We start from the raw sequence: 27995 nt of genomic DNA, 5'->3' as shown, positions 1-27995 counted from the left end.
CGAGGCGCACCTGACCCTGTCGCGTCATCGATAGGGACCGGAAGTCGGCGGTTTCGAGGAAGTAGAGCGCATCAGTCGATTGTCTCGGGTGAGGGATACCGGGCCGGGCTGGCGGTGGGGACCTCAGGATGGAGATCGTCTCCAACTGGGCTGTAGCTCAAGGGGCGGGCGATGCTTTGGTTCTCATGGATGTTGAGCGGGATGGGGTGTAGTTTGGAAAGTGTTCGTGTCAACTCACGGGGGGAGCAAATGGATTTCTTCGGGTGGCGAGGATTCCAGGCGGGATTTTGGGATGATGGAGGGTAATATGAGACTGCCGGGGGTAGAGGGGCGCAGCAATGGTATGACCATGGAATGTGCAGAGCCACGACCATAGAGTTATGTTTGCTCTGAGATCTCCAATATTTAACGGGGTCGCTATTTTACATATCGCGGAGTTGTTGATCGGCAGCCGCCTATCTTTACATCAGAGCACGTCTTTGTTGCGATTCATCGACCACGGTCTTACTTCCCACCCATTCCACCTGCAGGAAACGATCAGACAAGTCTTAGCGGATAGAGAGAGTTGAAGGGTAGAGACCTGCACAAATACCACCATCCCCTGGTTGTCCCGCGCCTGTTGTCGTCCTCGAGGTCCGGTCCATAACCCCATTGAATGTACATTAGATCATCACCCGACCAGAGCTCCTTCTCAGAGATTAGTGGTACAAGCATGAACAGCTTGAGATGAGCCTTGTTAGGCTTGGAGTTTCGAGGGAGATGACGATACCATGCAACTTACGTGGGGTGGTTTAAAGCAGGATTGGGAAAATATGAAACCTAAGACGAGACAAGTCCGTACTGCAATGCGGGGAACCTAGTGGAGTAAACGGAGACTCAATCTTCCTGAACTGGCTAGGTTTCTCCAATGTCGGTAGTTAGTGGGGAGGTCGGAGCATCTCGCGTGCACTCCAATTTTCATCATAGGCTACTGTACATAGTGTGCCAAAAGCTTCAGCTTTAGTAGGTTGTTAATAGAGGGTCAAGCCTCTCCAGCGCAAGGTGAAGTCTTGAAGGCCTAGGGCTGTGGAGGCCTAGGGCTGAAACAGTGTAGATGAAGTTTGACCTAGGCAGCGACGTGGCTGCCTGAGAACTCTTGGCTCCTCCTTGGCAGAATTGCCCTGAACGCTATGTTTAACTGTACTGTGCACTCGGCAATAAACAAGACTCATTGCCAGACAAATATGTGTGATCAGACCATCAGATCTCCTCGATGCAACTCGGTGCCTAGCCGCCCCACCCTGGAACCCGTATTCGATCCACCCTAGCGCGCAACAACTTGACCACTAAAGACAAAAGAGTTTAGACATGCCACTAGAACAAATCGCAGGTAACGCTTGAATATCTCTTAATAGTGCATGCATCCTTGCAATGAAGGCGCAACGTTAAATTCTATTTCGCCCAACCCGTGATCACATTCGATTCACAGCGCGTATCTTACCTGACCGACAACCCAACCCTATTCCATCCCCGATCATGACCGACCATTCCCCTCCTGTCCCAGCTACAACCACAACCACACCCACAGCAATCAACACAGACCCAGACACAACCATGCTTTCAGGCCTCACCCGCTTCCGCGCGCGCATGCGTACCGCCAACCGCGCCTTCATTCAATCCCGCATCGCCGAGATCGAAACCCGCGACCCCAGCGCCCCCGACCAAAAGAAAATCCAGCGCATGGCGGAGTGGCGCTACTGCGACTGGAATCCGGCGCCAGACCGCTGGGACGACGGAAAGCCCTACCTCCAGATGGTAGACGACGACGCCGTGCCCGACCGGCGCATGGACGGGGTCTACCCGACGCGGTTACGCACCGAGACCGCGCGGCAGATTTACTTAGATATGCTGCAGGGGGTGTTCCAGCGGCAGGCGGAGGCGCGGGCGGCCAGGGAGGGGCTGGAGCATCCCGGAGTGATTCCGCGGTGTGAGGAGTTAGGCCGGTTACTGCGGTACGCGCACGAGGTCCAGGATCCGGATTTGCGGCAGTCTAGGGTCGCGGAGTTTGCGGCTGGGTTGTTTATCCATTTTGGGGATGAGGACTTGGAGGGAATAGGGGAGGGAGTCGAGGGTGACGAAGGTGAGGACGAGGAGGGTCGACGGCGGCGGCAGGAGCGTGAAGACCGGTACCATGAGTGTGTGCGCACAAAGTGCGAGCATCTGCGGCAGTCGCTGGAACAGCCCAATGACTATTATTCTTCGCTGTTCGGTAGAGCGACGATTGTGGCTGATGTGGATTGCGATCTGGAGGTCAAGGCTGGGGTTCTCACCGGGGAAGAAGGGTATCAGGGGCAGTGGCCCCAGTGGTATAGTGCCTATCTCTACTGTCGCAAATATCCGGATGACGACGACGAAGAAGAAGAGGATGAGGAGGAGGGGAAGGGGGATCAGAATGAAGAGCAGAAGATGAAGTGGAATGATGATGTCCCGGATTCGCCCAATATTCATGAATGGGGATGGCGGATTGTGTTCATGGAGGTGGACTACTGCGACCCCTGGGAGCCGCAACAGCTGTACGGGCGCAGGCCGCGCTTTGACTCCATCCCCGAGTTCTTGGACTGGTACAGTAGCTGGCCGGATCATTTGACTGAGCGACAGTTGCTGAGTTATCGCCGGCACGCGCGAGGATGGGATGGCTGTCAGACCGACTGTGAGTCGGAGTGTGAGGATCACTGTTGATCAGGGTCTCGATTACGTACCACCGGGAGAACTACATACCCAATAGGAGCCAAATACCAATATACATCTGGCAAACTGAAGTGATTGTTCATTAGTTCTACCGACATGACGTAATGTAGAACTCATCAGTTTAGCCAATCTTCCAAGAACAGAGCCATGATTGTGATGGGAAGCGTGAAGAATCTGAGATTCGAGGCTATCTGAAGGCTAACCGGCTAGGCAGTCCGTCAGATTTGTCACTCATCACCAGGGTAGAGATGGAATCCACAAGAACAAGCCATCATGGACCGATCCACAGCCGGAGCAAGTGATTACATGCCCAGGACTATCAACCTTAGGTCCGTGCACCAATACGTCCAACATGAACACCTTGCCGTGGATGCCGGCATACAGAGCGTTGTGGACGAGGTCGTCGAGCCCGGAGTGCTTGCCGCAGCCGGAGCAGACGGCACGCTCTCGCATCATGCGGTTGCCACGCAGAGTGAGAAGGGATTTGTCTTGATGTATGTTAGTTTGAGTTCCCAAGCTGAGGAGCGGATCTTGAATAGATCGCGGTATAGAAAGTGATGAGGGAGGACATACCCTCCACATCGAGCATCTCTGCGATATGATTTCTTTCCGCATCGGATAGGATCCAGTGGTAGCCCTTCTCGCCTGCGGGTAATTGGAGGATTTCAGATGGGTGAGGAGTGTCGATGGGAACTTGGTGAACGGGGAGGGAATGCATTTTGCTTGGGTTGCTGTGAGAATGAGGATTTCCTAGTGTAGACTGTTCGAGGAGTCTAGATCAGGCAATAGCAAATTTGCTGGACGGGTTCCTTCTATTAAAACCTGATTTAATGTTGGGAACTGTTGACCAGATATATGTGTCACCTTGTAAGGAATCAATGTCATCCACAGGGACTAGACGCCGGCGGATGAAACCTTGCCTACGAGGAATACTGTGGAAGCAAGGGCCTGTAGACGATACGCATGAGACCTTTCGCATTCTACGCTATACATATTCTTCTTATCGTCATGTGCACAGTCCTATTTCGTGCTACATTGCGAGCGTCCGCACAAACCCGATTCGGGGGTCAAGTCAGCATGACCGATGCAACAGGCTTGGCATCATGTCTGAACATTCGATATGACAACACCTACAGGAAATTAGCATGTTATATTTTCATGGCCTGAATCTCCAAGGCTCTAATCTTGAGCCGGGTGCCAGCTTACTGGTGCAGGTAATACCCACCACAGCCTGCCAGCATCGTGCATAAATGGCGCAGGGATTGACTCCACTATAACCGCCAACAAGTCACAAAAGATGCCGGATGTACCATGAGCGACTAAGCAAATGGCAGACGCGGGTGACCAACACGAGCAAGAGGTGATGGTTCTGCCAGGCAAATATGAGACCATTGAGTTGAGAATCGTATTAACTAACGAATATACTCCATCAATGCGACAAAACACGACAATTCAAGATTCAGTTTATCCAGCGTCCACCTCCTTTGCCACTGCCCTAATCTCGAGCAACGGAAACCGGTGTTGCAGGTGTCAAGCTACGTGTTCTGAATAAGTATCAGTATATCGGTATCCACCTGGAAGTAACGGCGTGCCGTTATATTTGGCCCCCAAGTCAGCGCCTTGGCTGGACCCACCAAGGATCTCTCTGACAGTCTGAATTGACCGACCTTGAACCTTGAAGATTGTGGGGAAATCTCCTGCTCCCACATCAACAAGCTTCGTCCCCGGGTTCTCAATCTTCCTTTCTCAGAACAAGACCAGAGATAAGCTTCCCGGATTCCGAGCGATTGCGCTTGATCTTGCCGACCGAAATCCGGAGATTTCAAGATTGGGTGATAGCTACTCCCGCCAGCGTCCCCACAAGCAGGCAGCGCGAGTCAGGGCATGGGCACTAGCACGGTCTTACCCGGCGTTCAGCCCCAATCCTTGGTGCGACCTTGCATCACCGCAGACACACTCGTCACCGCCTGCCGCCATGTATTTATGGGATCAACACCACTGCATCTGCCGTAAAGGACCAGCTACACGATCATCATGGGTGCTCAGTATTTATCATTGTGAGTGTCGATCTTACCATCGGAACATACCGCTAACGAGTACATCAACCAGCCACTGCACCTACACCATCCCGGTCGCAGCCCTACTAACTATATTCTACTACCCGTTCTTTACGAGGAGAGACATCTGCAAGATCACATTTCTGGATATTGTACCTCCCCTCCCCTTCCCCTTATCTTCACGACGGAGCCTGGCGGTATACGATAGCTAGTGGTAACAGCAACAATACCATGGGACTCCAACCTGATCCGCCACGGGATCTGGTCCTACCCCCCGGACGCTACTTTCAACCGATCCCTCTACAACATCCCGCTGGAGGAAGTCGCCTTCTTCGTCCTGCAGACCTCCATCACGGGGCTGATGTACTGCACCTGCTCCAAGGTGCTGGTGCTGCCCATGTACCTGCCCGTGCGGCCGGTGCGGCGGACACGGAATCTGGGGGGACTGGGGCTGGTCGGGTTGTTTGCTATCGGGATGATTTGCTTTGTATCGAGGGAGGGATGTATTTGGGGTTGATCCTGATTTGGGCTTTGCCCGTTGTGATTCTTCAATGGTGGGTGGCTTCCTCTGCTCTTGCAGGCACCGTGATAGATGATAGTGAGGACTAACGAGGGTCAGGATGCTGGTCTCCCCGTTCATCGTCAGTCTGCCGTGAAAAGTGACCACCCTTCCGATTGTCCTTCCGACCGTGTATCTGTGGGTCGCAGATCGCAGCGCCATGGCCGCGGGGGTGTGGTTGATTGCACCCGCAATGCAACTGGGGGTTCATGTTGTCGCGCTGGAGATTGAGTATTCCCCCTCATCATTTTCATTGTCTATGTGTAAGCTAAGAAACGCGTAGGGAAATGCTTTTCTTCCCCGTGACGAACGTGATGATCGTATTTGGCCTGATTGGGTTCGACTACGCCTGTGCGATGGCCGAGTACACCACCATCTGCACGGGTGTTGCGCCTGGCACGACGCGCGATGCGGTGAAGGACGTCCTGCAGGCGATGATCCACCCCCCGGCCATTCAAGCGTCAGTTATCACCAACCTCCAGCAGGCAGTCGCACGGCTGCACGAGAAGAGCCAGAGTATGTTCGTGGGGAGTGCGCTGTTCCAGGGTTCGGTGCGGGTGGATTTGATCTATGTGTACGCCTCCCCTTACCCATTGCCTCAGCACTGAACACCGCTAACAAAAACAAGATACTCATTCTGCCGCGTGATTGACGATCTCATCGACGATGCCTAAGACGCAGTGGAAGCACAGTTCTGGATCGCAGAGTGCCAGCGGTGTCTGGACGCGCGGATCCGACCGAAGGAACAGCCGCGCTGCCCCAGCCGTAAACCCCCATACAATCAAGTTAAGCACACCCTCCTGCACCGCGCAAGAGCCACCCTGCCGCTCTCCCGAATGACCACGGAACCCCTCTACAACCTCCTCAAGGGTTTCGGAATGGACCTCGCGTTCAATGCCCAGTCCACTGAAAGGCCCACTGAAAAGCACAAGGTAACCTTCCCCATGGCGACAGAGGCCGACCTCGACCGCTACGCGACCTACGTCGCCAGCACCGTCGCCGAGCTCGTCCTCGGCCTCCTCCAGCACCTCTACAACCAATCCCAACTCTACAACTACCCCCAAATGGCCCACGCCGGCCGCGAGATGGGCAAGGCGCTGCAGTGCGTCAACATCGCGCGGGACATCCACCGCGACGCGGCCATCGGGCGCGTCTACATCCCGACGACGTGGTTGGCGGAGGCCGGGCTCACCCCGGCGGATATCCAGGTGAATCCCCGGTCGACGGCGGCGTATGCGATGCAGGAGAGGGTGCTGGACAAGGCGGAGGGGTTGTATGGGAGGGCGAGGGGGGCGATCGAGGAGTTGCCAGCCGGGGTACGAGGGCCGGTGCGCACGACGGTGGAGAGTTATATGGAGATTGGCCGGTATCTGCGGGAACGTACGGGGGAGAGTCTGCGGACGGCGCGGAAGATGCGGTTGCCGGTGGGGAGGAGGGTAAGGGTTGCATGGCTGGGGATGTTGTAGTGTCGTGCACTAGCTGCGGCGTCCAGCTAGGGGCGGAGGTCGGGTCATGAACAAATTTGTTTAGATATGATTCTTTTAGCGCGTTCTCGTGAATTATATGAAAGTTTCTATGCTAGTTTGGATGCGTACGATCTCCCATACACAAGCACAAACTAAAATCCCATACAAACAAACCCAAACCCACAAGCAGAAACTCTGCCCTGTGTTACTAACCACCCAACCCGACGACCATTGTTTATACTTTTTTATCATATGTAAAATAAATAGCACCGACCAGCAACTGAGGTCATCAATGAAGTAATGCATGTTTAGCAGGCTGCAAAGATAAGGTTACATCACGGAGCAACCGGGAACCTCCAGACCTTTCCCGGATCTGCCGAACCTTGATCCTACACAAGTACAAAAGCCGGCCCCAACCCTGCAGTGCACATTACAACCGACTCCCCTCCTTGCGTCGCACCCCATCCCGCACACCCTATTTCTGACCATATCTCCGCACCGTGCGCGTCGCCACTTTCTCCTCATCATAGATCGCCTTGACGCTCGGGTGCGCGATCGTCGCCTCCGCCCACCGCTTGAAGTTCGGCGTCTCCTTCTCCAGCGTCTGCACCAGGTCCGCGGGGAACAGCCCGTACTCAGGCTTGGACAGGGAGAACAGGCGCAGCAGGAACGAGCCCAGCAACACCTCGGCGAAGGTGAGCTTCTCGCTGCCCTCGAAGTAGGGGCCCTGGCCGGCGGTGTGGGCGGGGTAGATCAGCGGCTCGATCTCCTTCTTCACGGCGGCGACGAAGGCGTCGCTGGAGGCGCGGCGGTCGGCGTCGCTGGAGCGCAGTGTGGCGTTATACAGGCTCGAGACCTTGTTGGCCCAGGTGTCGACGAAGAAGGTGGTGCGGGCGCGTTTGAGAGCTCCCTCGGGGGTGTTGGAGGGGGGCAGGATGTGGGAGGGGTAGGCGTCGACGAGGAACTGGGCGATGATGGCGGATTCGAGGATGATGGTGCCGTCGTAGGAGAGGGCGGGGACCAGGCCGCGCTTGAAGGCTGTTAGTATTGAGAAGCACTTCGGGTTGAAGAATTAGGTCGGGATGTGGCCGTACCGGGTTGACTTCAAGATACCATGGTTCACGCGGGGTGTCCAGGTCGATGGTCACCTCCTCGTAGTCGATGCCCAGCTCGATGAGGGCGATGTGCGCCCGGTGAGCCCAGGGGCAGAGGCGGTTGGTGTAGAGGGTGATCTTGGGAGACATTTTTCAGTGACTGTGAATGTTCTTGCGATGGTGTTGAGGGGAAGAAAGTTGGGAAGTTGGGGGTTGCGGGGAGAATTAATAACCGCGGGATGACGCCAGTCCACGCCAAGTGGGGAGCGGATCGCGTAATTCCACGGCTCTGTCTATTATTAATTCGGCAGTTGAGGCCGACCCCGGATATTAGAAATCAACTTGCGGTAAGTACAGTACGTAGTGCCAAGTCCATGCTTAACAATTATACATTCCCTTCCAATCTCTTACATACGTGATAGTCGAAGTAGTGTAACCAGCAGCATATTCGCTGGCTGTCCGACGACTCGACCTGGTCCGAGAATTCGGGATGCCTGCCTCAGGCATCCATCATCACTGCTCACCGTAAAGCCGTTATCTCCGGCTCACTGAGTGGGTGTGATGGCCGAGGTCCCACACCTGGTAAATATCAAGGTTTTACTATTCTAGGTAGGTTGCTGGCCGGATCCTATTACTGATACAATCCTCCTGCCTGAGGGATCTCGACCTGCCCACTCGTGAAGCTGCAATGGCCTATGGGGCCAGTCACCGGCACCGCGCCCCATTGGACGGGCAAGAGTGACATATCCCACTCGCCCATTTCCCTGGAAACAGCAACGCATTCCCCGCTCTGCAACACAGTCCCGTTCTCTCGAGGCAGGCTAAGACCAAATTCCGGATGACACGCCGCGGCGATCGCCAGGCTACAACTTCCCACAATGGGCATAGCGGAGTCCAATCGCCGGCGACTCAGCCCGACAATTCCCGCCAGAAACACGCCCCCAACAATGATACTGCTCAGGATCCCTGCCGCAGACCAGCTGCAACTGAAGAAGACTACACTCCCGGAGCCAGAGTCCCATTCTTCGACGCCGACCAAGAAAAGGCTCTGCGAAATCAGCCAATGAAGGACGGTGGAGGTGGCTATGAACGGAAGCGCGTAGCGATACGGGACGGAGAGAAAATAGTTAGATCGCTGCGCGTGCTGGGGGTTCGACGAGACCCGAAGGCCCTTGCGCGCTTCGGCGTAGCCACTCAACTCCGCGGCCATGGTCAAGCATGTGAGCAACCCGTTGAAGGCGAGGTAGAGGAAGGAGAAGACCAGTTGGGGTGAGTTAGCAATAAGCACGTTCTTGACGAGGGAGGTCGGCCAGTGGAGGCCGGATATCAGGCTATTCGAGGTGACCGCGCCTAGCCCGAGCGTCCAGGCGTTGGTGCCTGACTGGTTGCTGGAAATCTGGGAGACGCCGTAAGCTAGCAGCACAACGCAGACGATAGTTTCGCTCAGCCAGAGTGAGACGCAGAATTTCCACCGACGGCCGGAGACCGCGGCGCCCCATCGTTGCCGTTCGTTGTCGAATGCTTTGGGTCCGGGCGATGGGGTCCCTGAAGCCAGGGAGCCCATGCCTCCAGAGCCTCTTGTCACGTCACGACTGGTACTTAGACACCGGTATTGGGAATAAAGATCGGGACGCCGCAGGAATGACGCGATTGCATCCCCACTAGTCAGAATTGGTGCCTCTAATGGTCGGCCCCACATGTAAAGCAAAAGACACATTTTGACCAGATTAAAACCTATCACGACCATTGTGAGCGGAAAGGAGTACCGAAGCCTGCAATGCTGATCTGCTTTCTCAGCCAAGCAGTACTGAACCGTGGAGTTATACTCTCCCACAAACATGACCCAGCCATCGAGCGAGGTTGGTGACGAGTAGTTAAGATATCTGCGTCTCCTGTTGCAATCAGAGATATCCAGGGATGTATAGTCGCACAGCCAATTATAGGGTGTTTCCGTAGGCTCGGTAAACGGCGTGAAAACATACGCGGTATCGATGTAGGCATATGTATCATTGCTTCCATTGGCATCATCCGTCACGACCAGTAACTTCTGAAACGCTTGTTGAAACGTGACTGCAAATTTATCACGACACGTCTGACTGTCCAGGTGCTGAAGGCTCCCACGTCTTGCTGCAGACAGGAGCTCGGAAAAAGAAGAGGACTTATTAGAAGATGACTCGTAGGGGTATCGAAGGTTAACTTGGGAAATGTCTTTCTGCCCGAGAGACCCCGAGCCGGCGAAAATATCGTATACGTAGGCCGACGTTGTGGAATAGACGGCCGAGTTATATCTGTTGCTTTAGCTTATTAACAGGCCCTTGGACAGTGACTCCGGGGAAGACTATACACGAGGTGAAAGGGTAGAGATGACAATGCCAGGCATAACCAAAAGATTAAGTGCTTTCGAGACACTTGAGATAAGTTGTGAAGACTAGGTATGCCGATATCCACCCAGTGGCCTTTTCTATGGGCTCTATCAATAATCTGCCGTGTGGGCGCGGCTAGGCATTGCTTTTGAATTTGTTAGCTGCCATCCTGAGCTCTTCATGCATCGCCTCATACCATGCCGAAATTGCTGGCACTCAATAGTATGCTTCCAAGAACGTTAATCAGCAAATGAAAGCCGGCCGACAGACGATGAGCAGTATCACAATCTCCGTCATATATGATGGTGCTGATCAAGGGATTTAACTTCATAGAAAAGTAAGTATACTGTTCGCTTTCGTAGGGCGTGTCGTCATCATAGGTAGCATTTGTTAAGGAGTATGACAAAAATGCAATGTTGAGACTCAGAACGACTGCGCTTGAGATGAAAGCTAAGAAAAGAGTGAACTTCCAGCCCTCGAGTCGGGAGCTGGAAATTTCGGGAATGGTTGTGTGTTGTTCCTCCGGCCTCTCATCGGTCACTAATGGTCTTTGGTCGAGTTCGCTGTTCTCATCCTCGCTTGCGTGCTCAGTCAGAGTATCTAAGACTCTACAGGAATTCCGAGTCACTTCTAGCTCAATATAGTCTTGCCGCACTTGACGATTATGTCCTTGTGGCATTCTGAAACGGCTCTGAATGTTTCTATTGCAGACTAGGGCTTGCAAGAGAATTAAAAGGATCTAGTAATTTGGACAACACTGAGGGGCGTGTGCAAATGCTCAACCTTAAGCCAGCATCCGCCAGCAGTCGCCAGCGGGGCGCACGATTAAATACTCCTTTTTATGACTGTAGCTCTAAGTTCACTGCGAGCCGCTGCAGCCCGTAAGATAACTGAGCAGGCTAAAAAGGTCATTTTAACAAGGATCGTTGTTAGTGCTTACTCTCATCAGTTCCACCCAGTCTCTGAGTAGGGCCCGACAGGATGCAGATTTAGCCTTGCCCCACCATCCTACATTGGAAAGAGACCAGATACGGGATCCAACTCTTTTACCCTATCCCTGTTCCCTGTTCTTTTCCACAATGCCACCTCCAATCACCTGGTTGCTGGATCGATGCCTCTCGCCACAACAGGGACGGTGTTACATCAAGTTACAGGGGCACGTCGAAGGAAAATTCCCGCTCTGAGTTGCAGTATCTGATAAGGTATGGATGATAATGGTCGATATAATAAGATAAGGAGGGACACCCCTGGGAGTGACCCCTACTGGCGCGGGGTGTTGTGGGCCCAGCAAGGCCCAGGCCTACTACTGTTTAAGCACCCGTTCAAAGCACCTTTCAAGCACCTTTCAAGCACCTCTCCAAGTATTTATGAAGGTGACTATACACAATCCAAACCAAATATCGGTGTATCAGCTCGTAACTATAGCCTGAACTCACCTCGTCCTGCACCCTTGTACAGGCCCTCTTACAGTTGCGAAACTGAACCTAGAGCCTTACAAACAATCATGCGATGTTGCCATAAACTTTAGGAAGACACAACAACAAAAATCGAAATGCAAGAAATCCAGGGTGTCATGAACGCAACTTCATACTGCGGGACAAGATCTGTCACAAGCGGAATTCTGGCTTCCGACTTCCTGGAGGGCTCCGGCTCTCAACCAGTTCCTGATGAGTCCCCAGAGCCCGCTTCTCTTCGAACTTAATCCGGAACTTCTTACCCAATGCCCGCATCGCTTCTTCAGGCACCTCCAAGGCTCCAAACTGAGCTTCGGCATTGAGGAGCCAGAGCGCTAAGTCTCATCCTTCTTCTGGATAGCCTCGTATAGTGGGGTACGCCCACTCTTGTCGGCCTTGGATGGATCTGCGCGCAGCCTTAGATATGCGTCGAGTCTTTTCTTCACAGTGGGGTCCCAGCGGGCCTGACTCGCATTCTTGACAAAGTGAAGTAGAGGGGATGCTCCCAGATCTCTATCGGGACGGTTGATAAGGTCAGGAGGGCGGGGATGAGTGCAAATTTCAAGCAACACGCCTGCTCCACCCTCTGCCTGAGCTGCGTAATGCAAGCTCGTCAACCCTCCATTGCAGTAAGTATCTTCGCATGCGGCACCGTTTCTAAGGAGCATTTCTCTATGGTACGATTCTGATGTACGAAATAACACGTTCTACTATTCCTATTCACTCTCTTCTGTTCGATACCTCGAATGTTGTTTGACTTGCTATTGTGAGTACTCGATTATGAGCAAGTTCCTGACGATTACCATTACATCAGGACCTTTATCCCTTTTAAAGCAAGAAACTTCGTATAGACTTGCTAAGTAGCAATGCACCATTGAATACATAGGATTGGTAAATGAGCGCGAACCTGAATAGCGATAACCTCATACCATCAATTCGTGGTCATGTGTAATACTCTGCCAATTTCTTACGCCTTGGGCCACTATGGCCGAGAATTAGGCGCTCGGTAAATAAGACATTGCTATATGCTCCATCCCATAGAATTCAGTTGGCGAGGCTGACTAGGGAAATATAGTTGAGCCTGCTAGGCTCACAAATGCTCTGCGAGAGGATTTCTAGATGGTACGGAATGAGGTGCTATGTTATATTATAGACAAGGGCCTCGAACGTCTGCTTCAACTGATGGGATCCACCATGCCCACTTCAGAGATCGGCAGGATGTGAGAGATGCGGGCGGGATTGCTGCCTCAGGCGTCAGAACCATATAGCCGATATACCAAGTATGCTCTCCGCTTTACCGGTCGGCGATGTTGACCGAGCTCTCAGCTTTCTTGTATTGAAAACCAATGAGCGTCTCTCTCCCTTCCTCTCAAATCTTTCCTTCTCCAGACCTAAGATCATAACCACCATGCCGCCTTTCCAGAACACGTCACGTACACTCCGTACCCTCCGCACCCTCCGCACACACCAGCCGCTAAGCGCCCGCCACCTCACCACCCCCTCCTCGCGCCAACCCGGCCCCCTCACCGGCATCACCATCGTCAGTCTCGAACAGGCCATCGCGGCCCCCTTCTGCACGCGCCAGCTAGCCGATCTCGGGGCGCGGGTAATCAAAGTCGAACGACCAGGCGTCGGTGACTTCGCCCGCCACTACGACACGCGCGTCAATGGGCTGGCCTCGCACTTTGTCTGGACCAACCGGTCCAAGGAGAGCCTGGCGCTCGACCTGAAGGAGCCGCGCGACCACCGGGTCCTGATGCAGCTGCTGCGCAAAGCCGACGTCCTCGTCCAGAACCTCGCCCCGGGCGCCAGCGGACGCCTGGGGCTGTCGTACCGCGACCTCAAAACCACCCACCCCTCCCTCATCGTGTGCAATATCTCCGGCTACGGGTCGAATGGGCCCTACCGCGACAAGAAGGCGTACGATCTGCTCATCCAGAGCGAGGCCGGCATGCTCTCCGTGACGGGGACCGCTGCGGGCGAACCTGCGAAAGTGGGCATCTCGATCGCCGACATCGCGGCGGGGAGCTATGCCTACTCGAGCATCCTAGCGGCACTGTACCGTCGCGAGAAAGACCCGGCCCGGCGCGGGGGTGAGCTGGATATCTCGATGCTAGAGGCGATGGTCGAGTGGATGGGGTTTCCCCTGTACTACACGTATGGGAATGCGGCTGGTCCGAAGCCGGCGGGGGCATCGCATGCTGCGATCTACCCGTACGGTCCGTTTGAGGCTGGCGATGGGAAGTCGGTGATGCTGGGAATTCAGAACGAGCGCGAGTGGGCCAAGTTCTGCGGGCTGGTGCTCCGGCAGCCTCAGGTGGCGGAGGATGATCGATTTAAAAATAACTCACTGCGTGTGAAAAATCGAGACGCGCTGCAGCAGATCATCAACAATGCATTTTCGGAATTGTCTGCCGAGCAGGCGGTTGCGCGGTTGGATGAGGCGGCGATTGCTAATGCTCGGGTGAACGATATGCAGGGGGTGTGGGAGCATCCGCAGCTCAAGGCTCGCAATCGGTGGACTTCGGTGGCGACGCCGGCTGGGACGATGCCCGCACTGGTGCCGCCGGGAATGTCGCTGGATGATAGCGAGGCGTTTGATGTGAGGATGGATGCGGTGCCGGATGTGGGAGAGCATAATGAGGCCATTTTGGCGGAGTTAGGGATTGAGCGAGAGTAATTCTGGGTAGAGGGTGTTCAGTTTACTCCGTAGATAGCCGCATACCACTGTAAATTCTGAACATAAATACGTTTAGCAATTGGACGAATCTTAATCTACAAGGCGTCAGATTAGATCACGATGGAACCTGGATGTGAATATTGTATGGCGTTATACATCGGCTGTCCACCTTTATGCCGAGGACTGCCGCGCCGGCCAACTGAGAAGTCGCCGACTTCCCTATATCGGCTGTATGCTTTCTCTTTCCTTCACACTCCTCTCTCCTCTCCTCTCTCAAAACCTCCTGTAACATTTATGCTGTAATGTTGACTTCCTCGTGAAGATGCCTTCTCAAAATACCTCCGCCCCGCTCAAGGCCCGAACCCGAGCCAAACAGGCGTGTCTCCACTGCAACCGCCGCCGCATCCGCTGCAACGTCCAGGAGACGCGCCCGTGCCACAACTGCATTGTCACAAACGTTCCCTGCACAATTGGCGTGTCGAAACGGGGAAAGTGAGTTTTATCTTCCATCGATCTGATCAATTGGTGGGTTTGCCAATTATCAACGAGGTACCCGCGTAAGAAAACTGTCAGAGACAATCCCAGGACCGCGACGCCTTCACATACACCCTCGCCGTCGTCCCACCTCGCAGACAACAAAGTATCCTTGTCACTACCAAACGACCAGCACAGTCTAGCACAGAGAGATCCCCTCGGCAACCTCACGACCCCGCCGATATCCGAGCAAGCAGACTACTCGCACCAGACCGTCTTTCTGGGCGAGTCCAGCCCCCTCACCGTCGTCATCGACGAGGGTCGCCACTCATCCCCGAACACATCCACCACAACCACGACCACCACCATCCCACCACCCCGTCTCTGCTACCCCATCCCGGGGCGCTCAAATGTCTCGCGCGCGCGCGACGAAGCCCTCCGCGCCTGCAAGCTGCGAACGGAGCACCACCTTCGAGCAGACGGCGCATTCTCCTTCCCCCCACCGAGTACCTGTGCACTCCTGCTACAAGCGTACTTCAACTGGTTCCACCCGTGCTTCCCCATCCTTGACCGGGCGGATGTGCACCTTTCCTACCACCAGGAAAACCTCTCACCCTTGCTCTTGCACGCCATGCTGTTTATCGGTGTTAGTCTCTGCCCCGACGATGCCTTGGCGCAGACGGAATTTGTGGATCGCCACTCAACCAAGTTTCTCTTCTACAGTCGCGCGAAAGCACTCTATGATGAGGACTGGGAGGGGGACAATACAGTGAAGCTGCAGACGTTGTTTCTGCTCAGCTTCTGGCGGGGAGGGCCGTCCGAAGAGCGGGATATCAGGTTCTGGTTGGGGATCGCGATCAGTCTGGCGCAGAAGCGGGGGATGCATGTGATGTGGGTTTCGTTCCTAATTTTTTTTCTTGTGTGAGAGTGGCTGATGGAGGATTTTACGCAGGGCGAAATTCTCGCTTCGGTCGGCCAAGGAAGAGAGGCTTTGGAAGCGGATCTGGTGGGCGCTTTATGTGAGCTTCCCTGCCTGCTGCTGGGTATCGTTGCTGACCCGTTATGGATAGACACGCGATCAGCAGAGTGCCGCCGCACTGGGTTTGCCGCCGCGCATCCGAGACGAAGATTGTGATGTTGCTATGCTTGCGCCGGATGATGTTCGAGAGACCGAGGTGCTGGATGACACGTCTGTGTTCGGGATGGAACTGGTGGGAGATGTGGAGTATCCGGTGGAAATGGCCATGCTTGCGAGAATACGTACGTTCTTTCGGTTACCCCTCAGAATGTGTGTGCTGACAAGGCAGTCCGCACAATTGTCGCAACGCAATACTCGCCTAGCCGATCGCTACCCAGCCAAGAGACTCGAAATGTCCTGCGTCGGCAGCTGATTAAATGGGAGTCGAGTATCCCGGCGGAGCTGAGGCAGGATAGTGCGGCGACTCCGCGGGCAAAATTTCTCACGGGACTGATGCATATGACTTACAAGTACGGCTGAGTTTCCAGGTGGTGTGTTACGCGACTAATCTTGGGGTAGTAACCTGTATATCCTCCTTTACCGGCCACTTTTCCTCCACTCTGCGGAGAAAGGCACGGGTGGAGAGGGCCAGATTGCTGTCGACGCCGCCACGCGAAGCACGAGGATCGTCGAGGACATGCTGTCGCACAACCTCGTGCAGCACGGGCCGACTCATTTGTAAGTCCAAATCTCTATCTGGCTCGGATCTTGCTAAGGGACCAGAATCACGCACGTATTCTCTATATTGTGCATCCACACCCTCCAGTTCAGGAGAGAGACAGGGACTGGCCGCAAACTAGCCGAACACCGCGCAAGACTCTGTCTGTTGGGTCTGCAGGAGCTACAAAAGTCGTGGGATTTGGAGAATTGGGTCCTTGAGCTCTTCTTTCGGTGTCTAGACAATAGCACGGCCCGCACTCTGCGGTTGATGGACTGCAGCAAGCCTGCAGCCATTGCCACACCTGGTGAGGACGGGGTTAGTGGCAATAACAGGGGCAATGTGCCGTTGGACATGAGTCTTGAGGAGATTGTGGCTGTATCACCTGGTCTGCAGGCTGATGCATCATACCCGATTCAACTGTCACTAAATCTGCCGAACGAAGATGATTTCGTGCAGGACGACGGGGACGGGTTGTACAATGTCAGCGCGAGCTATGCAGATCATATGTGGCCTCCATCCCAGGATTCGACGATTACTCTAGAGAATCTCGAGTATCTGTACCGATTCCTCTAGATGCGCGCCCTGCAGCCAACGAACTACAATGATGAGGGGTTGGTGAAGTGGCGTCTTCTGATTGGTGCGACTCATGTCGTGCTTTATCGTGCATATCCTGAGTCGTGTCAACGAGAATGATTTGCTGATGGACGCGATCATCAATCCCCTGCATCGACGCTAGCCCAGGATCCGCTCTGCAAAGCCTTGGAACTGCACCTTGCTGGGCTGATAAAGGACCTTAACCGCCCCGCATCTTCCGCACCCAAGGTCAACATCGTCCGGTTCACAACACCATGTTCGGAGACTTCCCCGTCAAAGACAAGATCGTCGTGGTCACCGGCGGGGGATCTGGTAAGGCAAATTCAACCTGCATTGACGACGCACTCATACCAAACTGCAATATCTGACTCGGTGGCAGGCATTGGTCTAGCCGCCGCTCAGCTCGCCACCTCCAAAGGCGCCAAGACCATCATCGCGGACCTCAAACTCACCCCTGCAGCTGAAACCTTCGTGAATAGCACACCCACCGCCTCAATCCTCTTCCAACCCTGCGACGTCCGCAACTGGGCCGACCTCCAAGCTCTGATCCGTGTCTCCCTGGACCAATGGGGCGATGTGCCCGACGTGTATATCGCCGCCGCGGGCGTTTTTGATCCAGTACGGTTTCCTTCACAGACAGGACTTCACAGTCCAGCCACTGATGTGAAGTGTGTTATCGCTTAAGGAATGGTCCAACTTCTGGGACGACACAGAAGAGAACAGCTACGCCGCAATGGAGATCAACGCCAACCATCCCATCAAGCTGACTCGTATCGCCATGCGCGAGTTGCTGCGCGCCAACAAAAAGGGCGTCGTGTGCTGCGTCTCGTCCCTGGCGGGGATCGCGGCGGCGCCGGCGGCGCCCTTGTATACGGCGGCTAAGCATGCGGTCTGGGGGTTCGTCAAGGCCATGGCACCGTATGAGGCGATGGAGGGAGTCAAGGTTACGGCTGTTTGTCCTGCGTATGTGCATCCTATCTGAGTCACGAGGAGGGAGGGAGGAATGGGCGGGTTACAGAGCGATCGCTAATGCAGAGAATAGAGCCGTGCGAACGCCGCTGTTCACGGACCGCCCGGCGGCGATGGAACAGTACTCCCTCATGGAGAAGGCGCTGCTCGATCCCGCCGATGTCGCAGAGTGTATGGTCCAGTTGATCGAAGCGGGGGAGTACGGAGGGGGCGCGGTGGTGGAGATATGGGCGCGCGGGCCCGAGGGTCGGCGCGTGGTGCCGGAGTGGAACATCGCGCCCAGTCCGTACTTCGCGGCGCATACGCCAGAAGTGGTGGAGAAGATCTTTGCGCCGGTGAAAGAGAAATTGGCGAGGGAGAGAGGGGGTGGGCATTAGCCTGTCGCCTATATAATTCCACCCATCCTTTCGCCTTACTATCACACGTACTGTCCCTTTCACACATGATATTCAGTACACCCTATACACATCAAAATAAATAAATTCAGCTTTCGAAATCCGGAATAATCCCCGCAGCCTTATACCGATCAAAGACCGCCCACCACGTCGCCCGTGCATCCCTCTCCTCCGCCGCATCCCCCCAAACACCACGCATCTTCCCCAGATCCAACGGGCGATCAAAATCAAACCCCTTCATTAAGAACCCCGGCACATGGCTCAAACTCACCCCATCCTCGACCGTCCCATGCCCACCCTTCAACCCATACTCCCTCTCCATCGCCCCCCTTTCATCCTTATGCCGTTCCAAAAACTCCGCCGGATCCAATCCCTCCCTCTCCTCAGGCTCCACCCCCACCAACCCAAAATACTCACACAAAACACCCCACTTCCCCTCCCACGTCCCCGGCTCTTTCGTATCAGCCACATTAAAACTCTGGCCCGCCACCACCTTTTCTGGCTGCAGAGAAAGAAAAATCCCAAACCGGGCAATCACATCCTGCGAACTATCCTGCGCCCTGGCGATCCAGCTTTTGGACGTGCCAGGGAACGAAACCTCCGCCCCAACGCCGTGGATGTACCGGTACAGACTCAGGTACAGGGCCAGCCACTGCGCGAGACTGTGTTGGTTGTTGTTGGGCACGAAGCCCACCACGATGTCCGGGCGGAGGTCGACGTAGCTCCATTTTTTGCTCGCAGAGAGCTTCTGGAGAAGGGCGTGTTGGTGCGTGTAGAAGAGCTGCGTGGCGTGGGGTTCTGGGAGCGGGGGGTGGGATTCGCGGAGGGGGAGTTGGGAGGCGAAGGGGAAGGATGTTAGGAGGTGCACGCCGTAGGCCTTGTATTGTTTAGTATGGATACGGGTGAGGAGGAAGGGGGTGTACCTTTACGCCCGTGGGGAGCACGAGCATTCGGAAATTAGGGCATAGGGGTTCGATGGCTTGTACTGTGGTGCGGAGCATGTGGATATTTAAGGAGGTTTCGGTGGCCGGGTCCGCGGAGAAGATGTAGGCGCAGAAGTAGATGGTTGTTACTGTTCCCAAATCGGGGACGTGGGATTGCAGGAATGTGGACAGGCTGGTTGGGTCGCTGTGGATCAGGTCGAGGTTGGAGATTAGCTGCAGTTTGTTGGAGCGGGGCCATTGTGAGATTTCTGGCGACAGTGGGCGGTTGGTGAAGGCTGTGATGCGGGAGAAGGTGTTGGGGCTTGGGTAGCTGTTTAGAAGCTCGTTGACAAAGGCCCAGCCTACTATGCCGGAGGCGCCGAAGACGAGGGCGTGGTTTGGGGGGGTGGTCATGGTTGTTGTGGGTGTTGGATGGGTTTGGTTGGAGGAAGAGGGGGTGAAGGGGTGTTGAGGGTTTGGGGATTAATAAACGTGAGGGAAGAGGGGTAGCTTGACAGCTGGGAGGGGTTGCATGTCTTGCTTATTGCGTTTATATAGTTGCATATCCGTGGGTGTATTGACCTGTCAGTGTTCATTGTCTGATCCACTTCTATAGTAGTGCATGCGCCGGTGCGATTAGTGGGCTACGGACCAATCAAGAGGATCAATTAAGCACCTCGGTGCTTGGACGGTCATTGCTGATGATGACTGGCAGACTGGGGCTAAATGCTGACTTCAATACGTCATGCCCTAACTTTGAAGCAATTCCTCCATACGACTTTAAGATAGACAATAAAGATGTCTGCATTGATCGGGGGTACTACTAGCAATACTTCATACATAATATGAACTTGCTTCCCCGCGATTTCAGCATTGCACACCAGGTCAAGCGTCATATCACAAGAGAAGGCTATGTCCACTGGAACACTGTGATACAGACGAACACAACTGACTATTCGTGTAAAATTTACACCCAAGGGCAGGGCGCTTTTCCAGAACACAGAAAAGACCGGATAGCCCTCTAAAAGGAAAACACATCAGTCTAATCCAGCTCTCTCCATCCTCTTCCTTCAGTGCAAGAGACCGATAGAATGCTTAGCCAAAACGTTCAGGTTTGAATGTTGGTTTTCCATTAACCCATTTGCCACTGACTTGTAAACCGGGTCCGCCTCCACAGCATTCTTACTTCAATCAGGAGATTGTCAAAATCCATACGCAGATGGGGGCTTATTCACAAGGTGTGGATTGATACCCATAGCTACATACCATTTCATATCATCATTGCCAGAACATGGTCGGACGATCGCATTCTTCAATCGGCATCGTGTTCAGCATATTTCATCTCACTTCGCAGAGAACAACACACCATATCACAACTGAGCACCAACTAATGCTTGCACAGAGCATAAGAGGAGTCATGATCAACATACTTTGGGCAAGCGGGTGCTGTCAATGAACCCGAGATCCTGGTGCTCCACACCAACGCCCAAACCGACGATTGCGACACGGTCGTCTTCAAGGCATAGCCAGATTATCCTAACGATTAGTGTTGACTTGTGCTATGGAGGTGATATATCCCTACGCTATTGAGTCTATATCTCAGGCTTGACTGCGAAGCAAAGGGTGATCTCTGTACATAGAAGCACTGAACGCCATTGAGAACTCCTCTAAAGATTGTTCAGGGGCTCATTCTGCTCAAATCTGCGGTCGCCAGTTACTAATCAGCTGCCTATCCCCCTCACTATGCTGATATCTGGAAAGCGAAGGTATTGACATGGTGCACGCTACTTGCCAAAAAAGACTAGGACAATCAATAGAGAGATTCCAAGACCACTACTACCAACTAAGCATATTTGTTGTCGCACATCACTTCGAAGAAGAAAGGCAAATTAGGGCTGGCTTTAGCCTCAGCGGCGCTGAAAAAACCACGCGACTCAAACCAGTCACAAGGCCAACCCTCCAGCTCGCTAGAAAATAAGCAAGTGGGGATTCTCCTGCCCAAACCAATAAACAATGCCCCTCGAAGCAAGGAATCCAACTCAATTCACTCCTCCCAGGAACCCAGCCCATTGGACCAGCACGATCAGGGAACAATCAAGCATTCCAGGATCATCCCGAGTCTTAACGCCAGGGCACAGCTCCCACAACACATCGGGATTAACCAAGTTTCCCTCCCCAGGTTCAATTAACAATGTCCTGTCTCAGAGAAAATTGACTCGCACACGAGGAATCCCGTGGAACGGATTATGCAATGAAAACGCCATTTGGAGCTAAGAATAGTGGGCGGACCCGCCTAAAATGTTACAAATCGAAACTTGGTTGTAGGGGTGCGAGCGGACGTTCCCGATTCATTCCCGACGCCGTGGTTTTTTTCTGCTGGTGTATTCCCGAGCCCCATCGGGAATCCGCCGCTCGGGGCCCAGACTTGGCTATGGTTTCGTTTACGTATAAAGAATCCCATTCCCCCCCGTTTCACCGCGTGGTTGATGGTTTAAGGAAATTTCTTTGCTTGATGGTTTGAAAGCTTCATATTACGGTTTACCTTATCCCCTCCGCTTCATCGCTTCGCCCTGTCTGGCCGAGACTGTGATCGTGCATCATGATCGTCAAACTCTCCAACCCCTACAGCTTCCTGGATGACTACAGCGAGGGCGCGCACCCGCGCCTGCTGGAGGCGCTGGTCCGGAACAACATGCCCCAGCAAACCGGCTACGGCACGGACGACTACAGCAACGAGGCGCGCCAGCTCCTGCACGCGCAGCTGCACACCACCCCGGACGAGGTCGCCATCCACTTCGTCCCTAGCGGCACATCGGCCAACCTGATCTCGATCGCCAGCTGTCTGCGGCCTTATGAAGCCGTCGTTGCCGTCGACTCCGGCCACATCAGCTGCAAGGAGGCCGGCGCCATCGAGGCGACGGGCCACAAGATCATCGGCGTGCCGCACTGCCGCGGCAAGCTGCTGCCCGACCGGCTCGAGCGCGAGCTCGACCGCAACCAGTTCTTCCCGCACATGGCCAAGCCCCGCCTCGTCTACATCTCCCAGTCCACCGAGCTGGGCACCGTCTACACCCGCGCCGAGCTGCAGGCGCTGTCAGCCGTGTGCCGCCGCCGCGGGCTGCTGATGCTCGTCGACGGCGCGCGGCTGGGCGTGGCGCTGACCACGACGACCGTCCCGCATGTCCCCACGTTACGGGACATGGTCGACCTGGCGGATATCTTCTGGGTGGGCGGGACGAAGATGGGCGCGCTGCTGGGCGAGGCGGTCGTCGTGCGGCGCGAGATCGCCGAGGGGTTCGAGTTCCACATCAAGCAGCACGGCGCGCTGCTGGCCAAGTCCCGCGTGATCGGGGTGCAGTTCGCCGAGCTGTTCCGCGACCCCGACACCCCGTTGTTCTTCGAGCTGGCGCGCCACGCCAACGAGATGGCCCGCCGCCTGGCCGACAACTTTGTGCAGATGGGCTTCGCGCTCGCGGCCGAGACGGAGACGAATCAGGTGTTCGTGCACATCCCGGATGAGATCCTACCGCTGCTGGAGGAGCGCATTCGGTTTTACGAGTGGGAGAAAGTGGACGGCCACACCGTTGTGCGGATTGTGACCTCGTGGGCGACGGACGAGACGCAGGTCGAGAAGCTGAATCAGTGGGTGCGGCAGGTGCGGCAGGTGCGGGCTTGATGGCTGGCTGTTGGGCCCCGGGGTGCGCGTAACGAATGTCTATAATAGAGAGTAATAATGTTAATGAGTCATGACCGTCAAATTCCATTTTCGTGGTGTGGAGTTGGAGTTGACCTTACGATCGATGCTTTATGATTCAAGTGGGGAGGAGAGTTGGAGATGAATTTGAGTGGAGTTGCCCCAAAAGCCGAATTATTCCCGATCAAGGCGGTGAATCCCGACTTATTCGACCGGCCAGATCCCGTGCCTGCCCTAGCCCTCCTCTCGATTTGGACACCTGACCCAGAAGTTTAGTATGAGAAGTAGGACAGCTACATCTAATTATATATGTACGCCGTTCTTGGAGATGCTGCAAGTCAGCTGAAATTACTTGAAATCCACCCGAGAAACTTAATGCTAATAGACGGCGGGGACCGCCTGCTATCAACCGAGGCTCTAGATTCTCACAATATATATCTTCCATATGGCCACGGAATCAACCTCTGAACATTTATATCTGCGCCGACTCCGCGAGAATTCGGAACTTCTGCTCGGTGACCAGGGTAGGTGTAGCTGGCCGCCTCGACCACAGTCGTAGATTCTATAGTCCTACTAGCAGTGCCTTGCTGCAGCTAAAGTCGATAAGTGTTGTCGCATCCGGATACGCGCATGCGTCTGGGCCACGCCATTCTTCTTCTCGTACCAACTCTAGGCATCGAGGTCTTCGATCATGGACTATCCTAGCCGTTCGACGGTGGCCAGGCAGGGAGAGGGAAAATAAGCAAGAATCGAAGGCAACGCGCTCAACTCATTGATCATAAATCCCACCGATACTCAATCTGGACACCGATTCGAGCACCTAGGTAGGTGAGCTGCTGCCCCAAATCCTGGTGATAGGTGGGATTGACCCGGCTTTGCCGGAGCTCGATGCGACGCAGGTGAGGCGTCCGGGTTCTGCAATCCGACGCCTGGTGCCATGCACAAAGCGTTCCCAAAACATCGGAGCCCCGCGAAGTTTAGTATGGGCGGTGGAAGACTTTCATCCGGATACCATATGTCGTCTGTGAGGCGTAGGATCTTGAGATTCCTTGGAAGGGTCTCCTTTGTAAGCGGCCAGCTGAGGCCTGTGTAAGATTGCGCGTAGAAGGAGGGGAATCGGAGGAGATTGGGGCTCCCTCCAGATCCAGAAGATCTCACCGTAGAGGAGTGGCTCAGCATGTACACGCAGAATCTTATGTACTAGACACAGCAAACGATGTTCAGTGCGCGACAACTATTCGAAGTTTAAGCGGTATATCTCTGCCGGACATGCAAGGATGCCGGAGGTCTGTAGGGTTTCTGACCGCATTGTTGTTGATATCGAAATGTTCGAGAGAGGAGATGGGAAGGGAACAAAGACCCAGAAGAAGGCGTGGGGGATTGCGATCCATGCCATATTCTGGATTCGATCACGTGTGCACAAAGAGCCCAGCTTCCTTTGTTCAGTGATTTGGCGTGAATTGATGCTCTTGAATCCCACGGCAACATGGCCTGCCCCGTTGGCTATTGCCATATTGCCATCACTCTGAGCTCCTACATCTTAGAAGAACCGAGACATGATCTCGAAGACAAGGGGCAGGCGCGACGAGAGTCACGTGGCTTCTTGCCTTTAGGCCTCCTCCAACAGATCTAGATGAAGGAGGAAGGACGTCCTGACCGGGTAAGGATTCAGGCTATGGTGGAGATGTCGGTATAGCCACTTTGCCATGGTTCAGCAAGACTACATATTGGTAAAGCATGTAGTTATCATGGATTCCCTGTTGGGGTTCCGGAGGGGGCATACATTGATGCCTCAGGCACTATTGATCATCGGTTTGCACCTCATCGATCGATGCCTTGTCTACTCTTCGATCCCACCCTCAAGTTCACCTGCGAACTCCTTGACTATCCACTGACACCAATCTTCAAATGCAGTCCGCCATTCCCCCAGCCGTGCGGCTTTGACTCCCTCCGTTACCCGCCCCTCAACTCCCTCTAACCACGCCGTCTCGTCCTCATCCTCAAACGCAGCCCACCGCACACTATCCTCCGCCATCTTCGCTAAGCCCCCAAGTCCCGTGTTCTCAAATGCAAGCAACACCTGATAGAAGTCATAGCTAAGCCCATTCCCCCCATGGCCTAGGATTGCGGGATCATCGTTGTTCAACGAGACCGCCACCCCGCGCGCCTGCAGCGCCGGCATCGGATGCGTGAGGATATTCGCCGTGAGACGCAAGACCTCGTGCGAGATGGGACACATCTCGATCAGAATGTTCTGGTCCTTCACCATTTCAATCAGCACGGGGTGCTTGTACAATGAGAACGCGTGGCCGATGCGTCGCGACTTGAGCAGGATGGCGTCCACTAGATTCGCGTCGGTGGCATCGCCATCCCCCAAGCACTCGCCAGCGTGGAAGAAGAAGGGGATTTGCAGGGTGCGTTGGGCGCATTCTTGCTGGAACCACTCGCAGAGCGGGAGGAGTTCGATCAGCGGCCGGCCTAGATCCTCTTGGCCGACGAAGTCAAAGCCGGCGATTACCGTGGGATAAGCGGCCTTGCTGGAGAGACAGTCTTGCATGGATGCGCGCAGAAGGCCGTCTGACAGGCTGCGGATGGCGGTCCAGATGAGGCGGGCGCCCCAGAAACCGGACCCGTCCGCGGAGGAGCAGTACCGCTGCAGCTCCTGGGCGAAGCATTCGAGGAAGTAGTGGCTGTCGGGCTCAGGGGTGTCCGACCCCGTCCGGTGGAACGGGCGCGGTACGAGACGCAGTTCGACGTACTTGATCCCGTCGGAATGTAGCTGCTGCAGGAGCCGGGGGACACAGCGACGGAAGATAGGTTCCGAGTAGAATAGTCCAGCGATGCCGCGGAAGCAAGAGGCGAATTTCTTCCAGATGTCGACGATGCCCCGGTGATGGTGGTACAGGGCTTCGTCCTCGGTGATGGTCATCTGGGAGATGGCCCAGGATTTGAATCCCGACACCCCGCTGGGATGGGTGCGAGCGACTTCGGTGATGGGGATAAGCTCGTTTGGAGAGTAATCAGCTTCCCAAATGGATGCAGTTGCTTCAGCGACCGGCCGGTTGGGTCGGTAGTAGAATTCAAAGGCTGGCGGGTTCGTCGATGCGCCAAGCATCAGTGACGCAGGGCTGGACATCCAGAATCCGGGGATCTGCAGCGCCTGGTCGAGCATCCAGTCGATGTCAATCATCGCCTCCATATGCGCGTGCAGGAGAGAGCCCTTGGGCATGGCTGACACGATTCTCCACAACGAGGTTTTGTGCATCCGATCGCGCGAGATAGCGAATGACATGCCAGGAAACACGACGGGGTGCTTGGCCTCACTGTGACTTCCCTCAGGGGTTGTCCAGAAGATCTCCGACTCTCGCTGGCGGATGCGGGCGACGATCTCCGCGGCCTTTTGCGCCGTGGTGGACATGTTTGTCTTGAAGGCATGGTCGTGGCGGATGGTTTTCTCTTGATCCAGCAAAGCAGAGCGCTCCTGGAGGTGACGTTGGAATTTTGTCTGCGTCATTCTGGGCTGAGAGGTAGTCGATGGAGATATGAAGAAACAATGGAGGGGAAGTTCAGAGGCTGTGTAGATAAGCGGGGTGTTGATCGGCCGCAATCAGGATGGATTGTCCCTAATTGCCTCTTCGGGCCAATTAGCACAATTTCGACGGGAGGAAGTGGAGATTAGCCGCTATTACCGTCGCAAATGGGGAAAACAACGCTTTGTGAGCGCAGTGCTGAGCATGTCAAGAGGAACATCTTAGCTCTTTTGGCTCCGCTCCCAGTCAGGCAAGGCCCATTTCACCATCCACTCCGACTCAAGCACCTTCTCGGCACTGGGTCGCTCCTCCGGCCGGAATGCCAGCATTTGGCGCCTCAAATCGAGGAATGCAGCTCTTTTCTATTCTTTAAATTCTTCTCTCCTCTTACGTCTCCATTTTTGCACTCCGATTTCGAATGATTTCTGAAGCGGAGGCCATCGAATTTTTTTGTAGAGTTCCGTAAGGCAACCGTCCTCCTCGAAGAAGCTCGACCGTTTCTTCTATTTCTGCTACTATTCTGAAGATATAGGCCCTAGTATGTTGATATGCTGGGCTACGATCTCATTCTCAGGTATGATATTAGTGCTGAAAATAGCTTTTATGCCAATAATTTCTTAGATTGCTGTAGCCAGACTCCAGATATCTGAAGGATAGTTAAGTAGACTCTGCGGTTCGAATATGGCTTCTGGCGCCCGGAATGCTGGTGGCGTATGGCAGTTTTGTTTAAGGCGGACATCTGAAGCGGGTGCAAACGTCTTATTAAAGTTATTCAGTAGGGGTCGGGCATCGGATGTGGAGAATTTCTCCGCGTATTTGCCTAAAAATAGTAGAATGACAATTTTGACTGGGGTGTTGGAGGGTAGTACTTCCCCGTCGCACTATATAATAGAAACTGTCTCGGGTTTACTGTATTTTTTATATAAATGTATGATGGAAAGGTTATCGAAGCTAGACGGGAGCTTGACAAGCACATTATTTAAATAAATGTCTGAGAAAATGAGTTTTTGAATGTCAGCTGGCGGTAATGCTATCGGGAGATATATAGTTATAGTTATAGTTTATCTTCGTAGGCATAGTTCTGAAAATATGTATATCCAACAGCTAGTGTGAGTTTATATGCTAAAGCTCGGACAAACTCGAGGAGGAAAAGTCGGCTGAAGAAGATCTCGCGGAGATTATATTAAGTAGGGGTCACTGTATAGCACGTATAAGTTCCATTCGGACTATATACCTCGAATTTATCTGAGAGTACAGGCACTAAACTACGCCCGGGGTAGACAGCCGCGGGCGACGGAAAAGGAGCAGATAAAGCCTTAAGAACTTTAGTCTTACAT

General features: G+C 54.2%; 12 protein-coding genes across 12 annotated transcripts; 7 read left to right on the top strand and 5 right to left on the bottom strand.

Annotated features, from left to right (window-relative positions):
- The first annotated feature begins 1577 nt into the window (after positions 1 to 1577).
- ASPACDRAFT_78581 (uncharacterized protein) lies at positions 1578 to 2790 on the top strand. Its single transcript, XM_020205212.1, has one exon. The coding sequence runs from the start codon at positions 1594 to 1596 to the stop codon at positions 2716 to 2718; it is 1125 nt and encodes a 374-aa protein (XP_020055986.1). The 5' UTR covers positions 1578 to 1593; the 3' UTR covers positions 2719 to 2790.
- Positions 2791 to 2961: 171 nt separating this feature from the next.
- On the bottom strand, positions 2962 to 3445 carry ASPACDRAFT_60483 (uncharacterized protein; the record flags this gene model as incomplete). Its single annotated transcript, XM_020203561.1, has 2 exons — positions 2962 to 3215; positions 3301 to 3445. The coding sequence occupies 2 exons, from the start codon at positions 3443 to 3445 to the stop codon at positions 2962 to 2964; spliced, it is 399 nt and encodes a 132-aa protein (XP_020055985.1).
- A 1316-nt stretch (positions 3446 to 4761) lies between these two features.
- ASPACDRAFT_1856225 (uncharacterized protein) lies at positions 4762 to 6017 on the top strand (the record flags this gene model as incomplete). The annotated part of the gene is made up of 7 exons (XM_020197477.1): positions 4762 to 4784; positions 4837 to 4936; positions 4993 to 5271; positions 5404 to 5425; positions 5493 to 5574; positions 5627 to 5917; positions 5972 to 6017. The coding sequence occupies 7 exons, from the start codon at positions 4762 to 4764 to the stop codon at positions 6015 to 6017; spliced, it is 843 nt and encodes a 280-aa protein (XP_020055984.1).
- Positions 6018 to 6179: 162 nt separating this feature from the next.
- ASPACDRAFT_43267 (uncharacterized protein) lies at positions 6180 to 6859 on the top strand (the record flags this gene model as incomplete). Its single annotated transcript, XM_020201224.1, has 2 exons — positions 6180 to 6779; positions 6836 to 6859. 2 exons carry the CDS (start codon positions 6180 to 6182, stop codon positions 6857 to 6859), a joined length of 624 nt encoding a protein of 207 aa, XP_020055983.1.
- Positions 6860 to 7075: 216 nt separating this feature from the next.
- On the bottom strand, positions 7076 to 8095 carry ASPACDRAFT_1888324 (glutathione S-transferase family protein). Its single transcript, XM_020198481.1, has 2 exons — positions 7904 to 8095; positions 7076 to 7839 (listed from the first exon to the last, which is right to left on the bottom strand). The coding sequence occupies exons 1-2, from the start codon at positions 8051 to 8053 to the stop codon at positions 7285 to 7287; spliced, it is 705 nt and encodes a 234-aa protein (XP_020055982.1). The 5' UTR covers positions 8054 to 8095; the 3' UTR covers positions 7076 to 7284.
- Positions 8096 to 8534: 439 nt separating this feature from the next.
- Positions 8535 to 10945, bottom strand: ASPACDRAFT_52322 (uncharacterized protein; the record flags this gene model as incomplete). The annotated part of the gene is made up of 5 exons (XM_020202598.1): positions 8535 to 10191; positions 10248 to 10411; positions 10463 to 10591; positions 10652 to 10806; positions 10879 to 10945. 5 exons carry the CDS (start codon positions 10943 to 10945, stop codon positions 8535 to 8537), a joined length of 2172 nt encoding a protein of 723 aa, XP_020055981.1.
- Positions 10946 to 13023: 2078 nt separating this feature from the next.
- ASPACDRAFT_119214 (CaiB/BaiF CoA transferase family protein) lies at positions 13024 to 14507 on the top strand. Its single transcript, XM_020196234.1, has one exon. The coding sequence runs from the start codon at positions 13129 to 13131 to the stop codon at positions 14398 to 14400; it is 1272 nt and encodes a 423-aa protein (XP_020055980.1). The 5' UTR covers positions 13024 to 13128; the 3' UTR covers positions 14401 to 14507.
- A 215-nt stretch (positions 14508 to 14722) lies between these two features.
- Positions 14723 to 17126, top strand: ASPACDRAFT_43263 (Zn(II)2Cys6 transcription factor; the record flags this gene model as incomplete). The annotated part of the gene is made up of 7 exons (XM_020201223.1): positions 14723 to 14892; positions 14986 to 15765; positions 15827 to 15893; positions 15945 to 16134; positions 16182 to 16362; positions 16412 to 16570; positions 16616 to 17126. The coding sequence occupies 7 exons, from the start codon at positions 14723 to 14725 to the stop codon at positions 17124 to 17126; spliced, it is 2058 nt and encodes a 685-aa protein (XP_020055979.1).
- Positions 17127 to 17401: 275 nt separating this feature from the next.
- ASPACDRAFT_43262 (uncharacterized protein) lies at positions 17402 to 18493 on the top strand (the record flags this gene model as incomplete). The annotated part of the gene is made up of 4 exons (XM_020201222.1): positions 17402 to 17459; positions 17527 to 17765; positions 17833 to 18110; positions 18190 to 18493. 4 exons carry the CDS (start codon positions 17402 to 17404, stop codon positions 18491 to 18493), a joined length of 879 nt encoding a protein of 292 aa, XP_020055978.1.
- A 106-nt stretch (positions 18494 to 18599) lies between these two features.
- On the bottom strand, positions 18600 to 19848 carry ASPACDRAFT_52320 (SDR family oxidoreductase; the record flags this gene model as incomplete). Its single annotated transcript, XM_020202597.1, has 2 exons — positions 18600 to 19388; positions 19435 to 19848. The coding sequence occupies 2 exons, from the start codon at positions 19846 to 19848 to the stop codon at positions 18600 to 18602; spliced, it is 1203 nt and encodes a 400-aa protein (XP_020055977.1).
- Positions 19849 to 22031: 2183 nt separating this feature from the next.
- ASPACDRAFT_1856219 (threonine aldolase family protein) lies at positions 22032 to 23110 on the top strand (the record flags this gene model as incomplete). The annotated part of the gene is made up of 1 exon (XM_020197476.1): positions 22032 to 23110. A coding segment is annotated over one exon (1079 nt), but the record flags the coding sequence as incomplete, so codon positions are not given.
- Positions 23111 to 24783: 1673 nt separating this feature from the next.
- Positions 24784 to 26664, bottom strand: ASPACDRAFT_119204 (uncharacterized protein). The gene has a single exon (XM_020196233.1). The coding sequence runs from the start codon at positions 26640 to 26642 to the stop codon at positions 24969 to 24971; it is 1674 nt and encodes a 557-aa protein (XP_020055975.1). The 5' UTR covers positions 26643 to 26664; the 3' UTR covers positions 24784 to 24968.
- Positions 26665 to 27995: the final 1331 nt, after the last annotated feature.

Source organism: Aspergillus aculeatus (genome assembly GCF_001890905.1).
Source record: "Aspergillus aculeatus ATCC 16872 unplaced genomic scaffold ASPACscaffold_8, whole genome shotgun sequence".
Taxonomy (NCBI): Eukaryota; Fungi; Ascomycota; class Eurotiomycetes; order Eurotiales; family Aspergillaceae; genus Aspergillus; species Aspergillus aculeatus.
The sequence above is the reverse complement of the archived record's forward strand: the minus strand, read 5'-3'. Positions and strand labels throughout refer to the sequence as shown.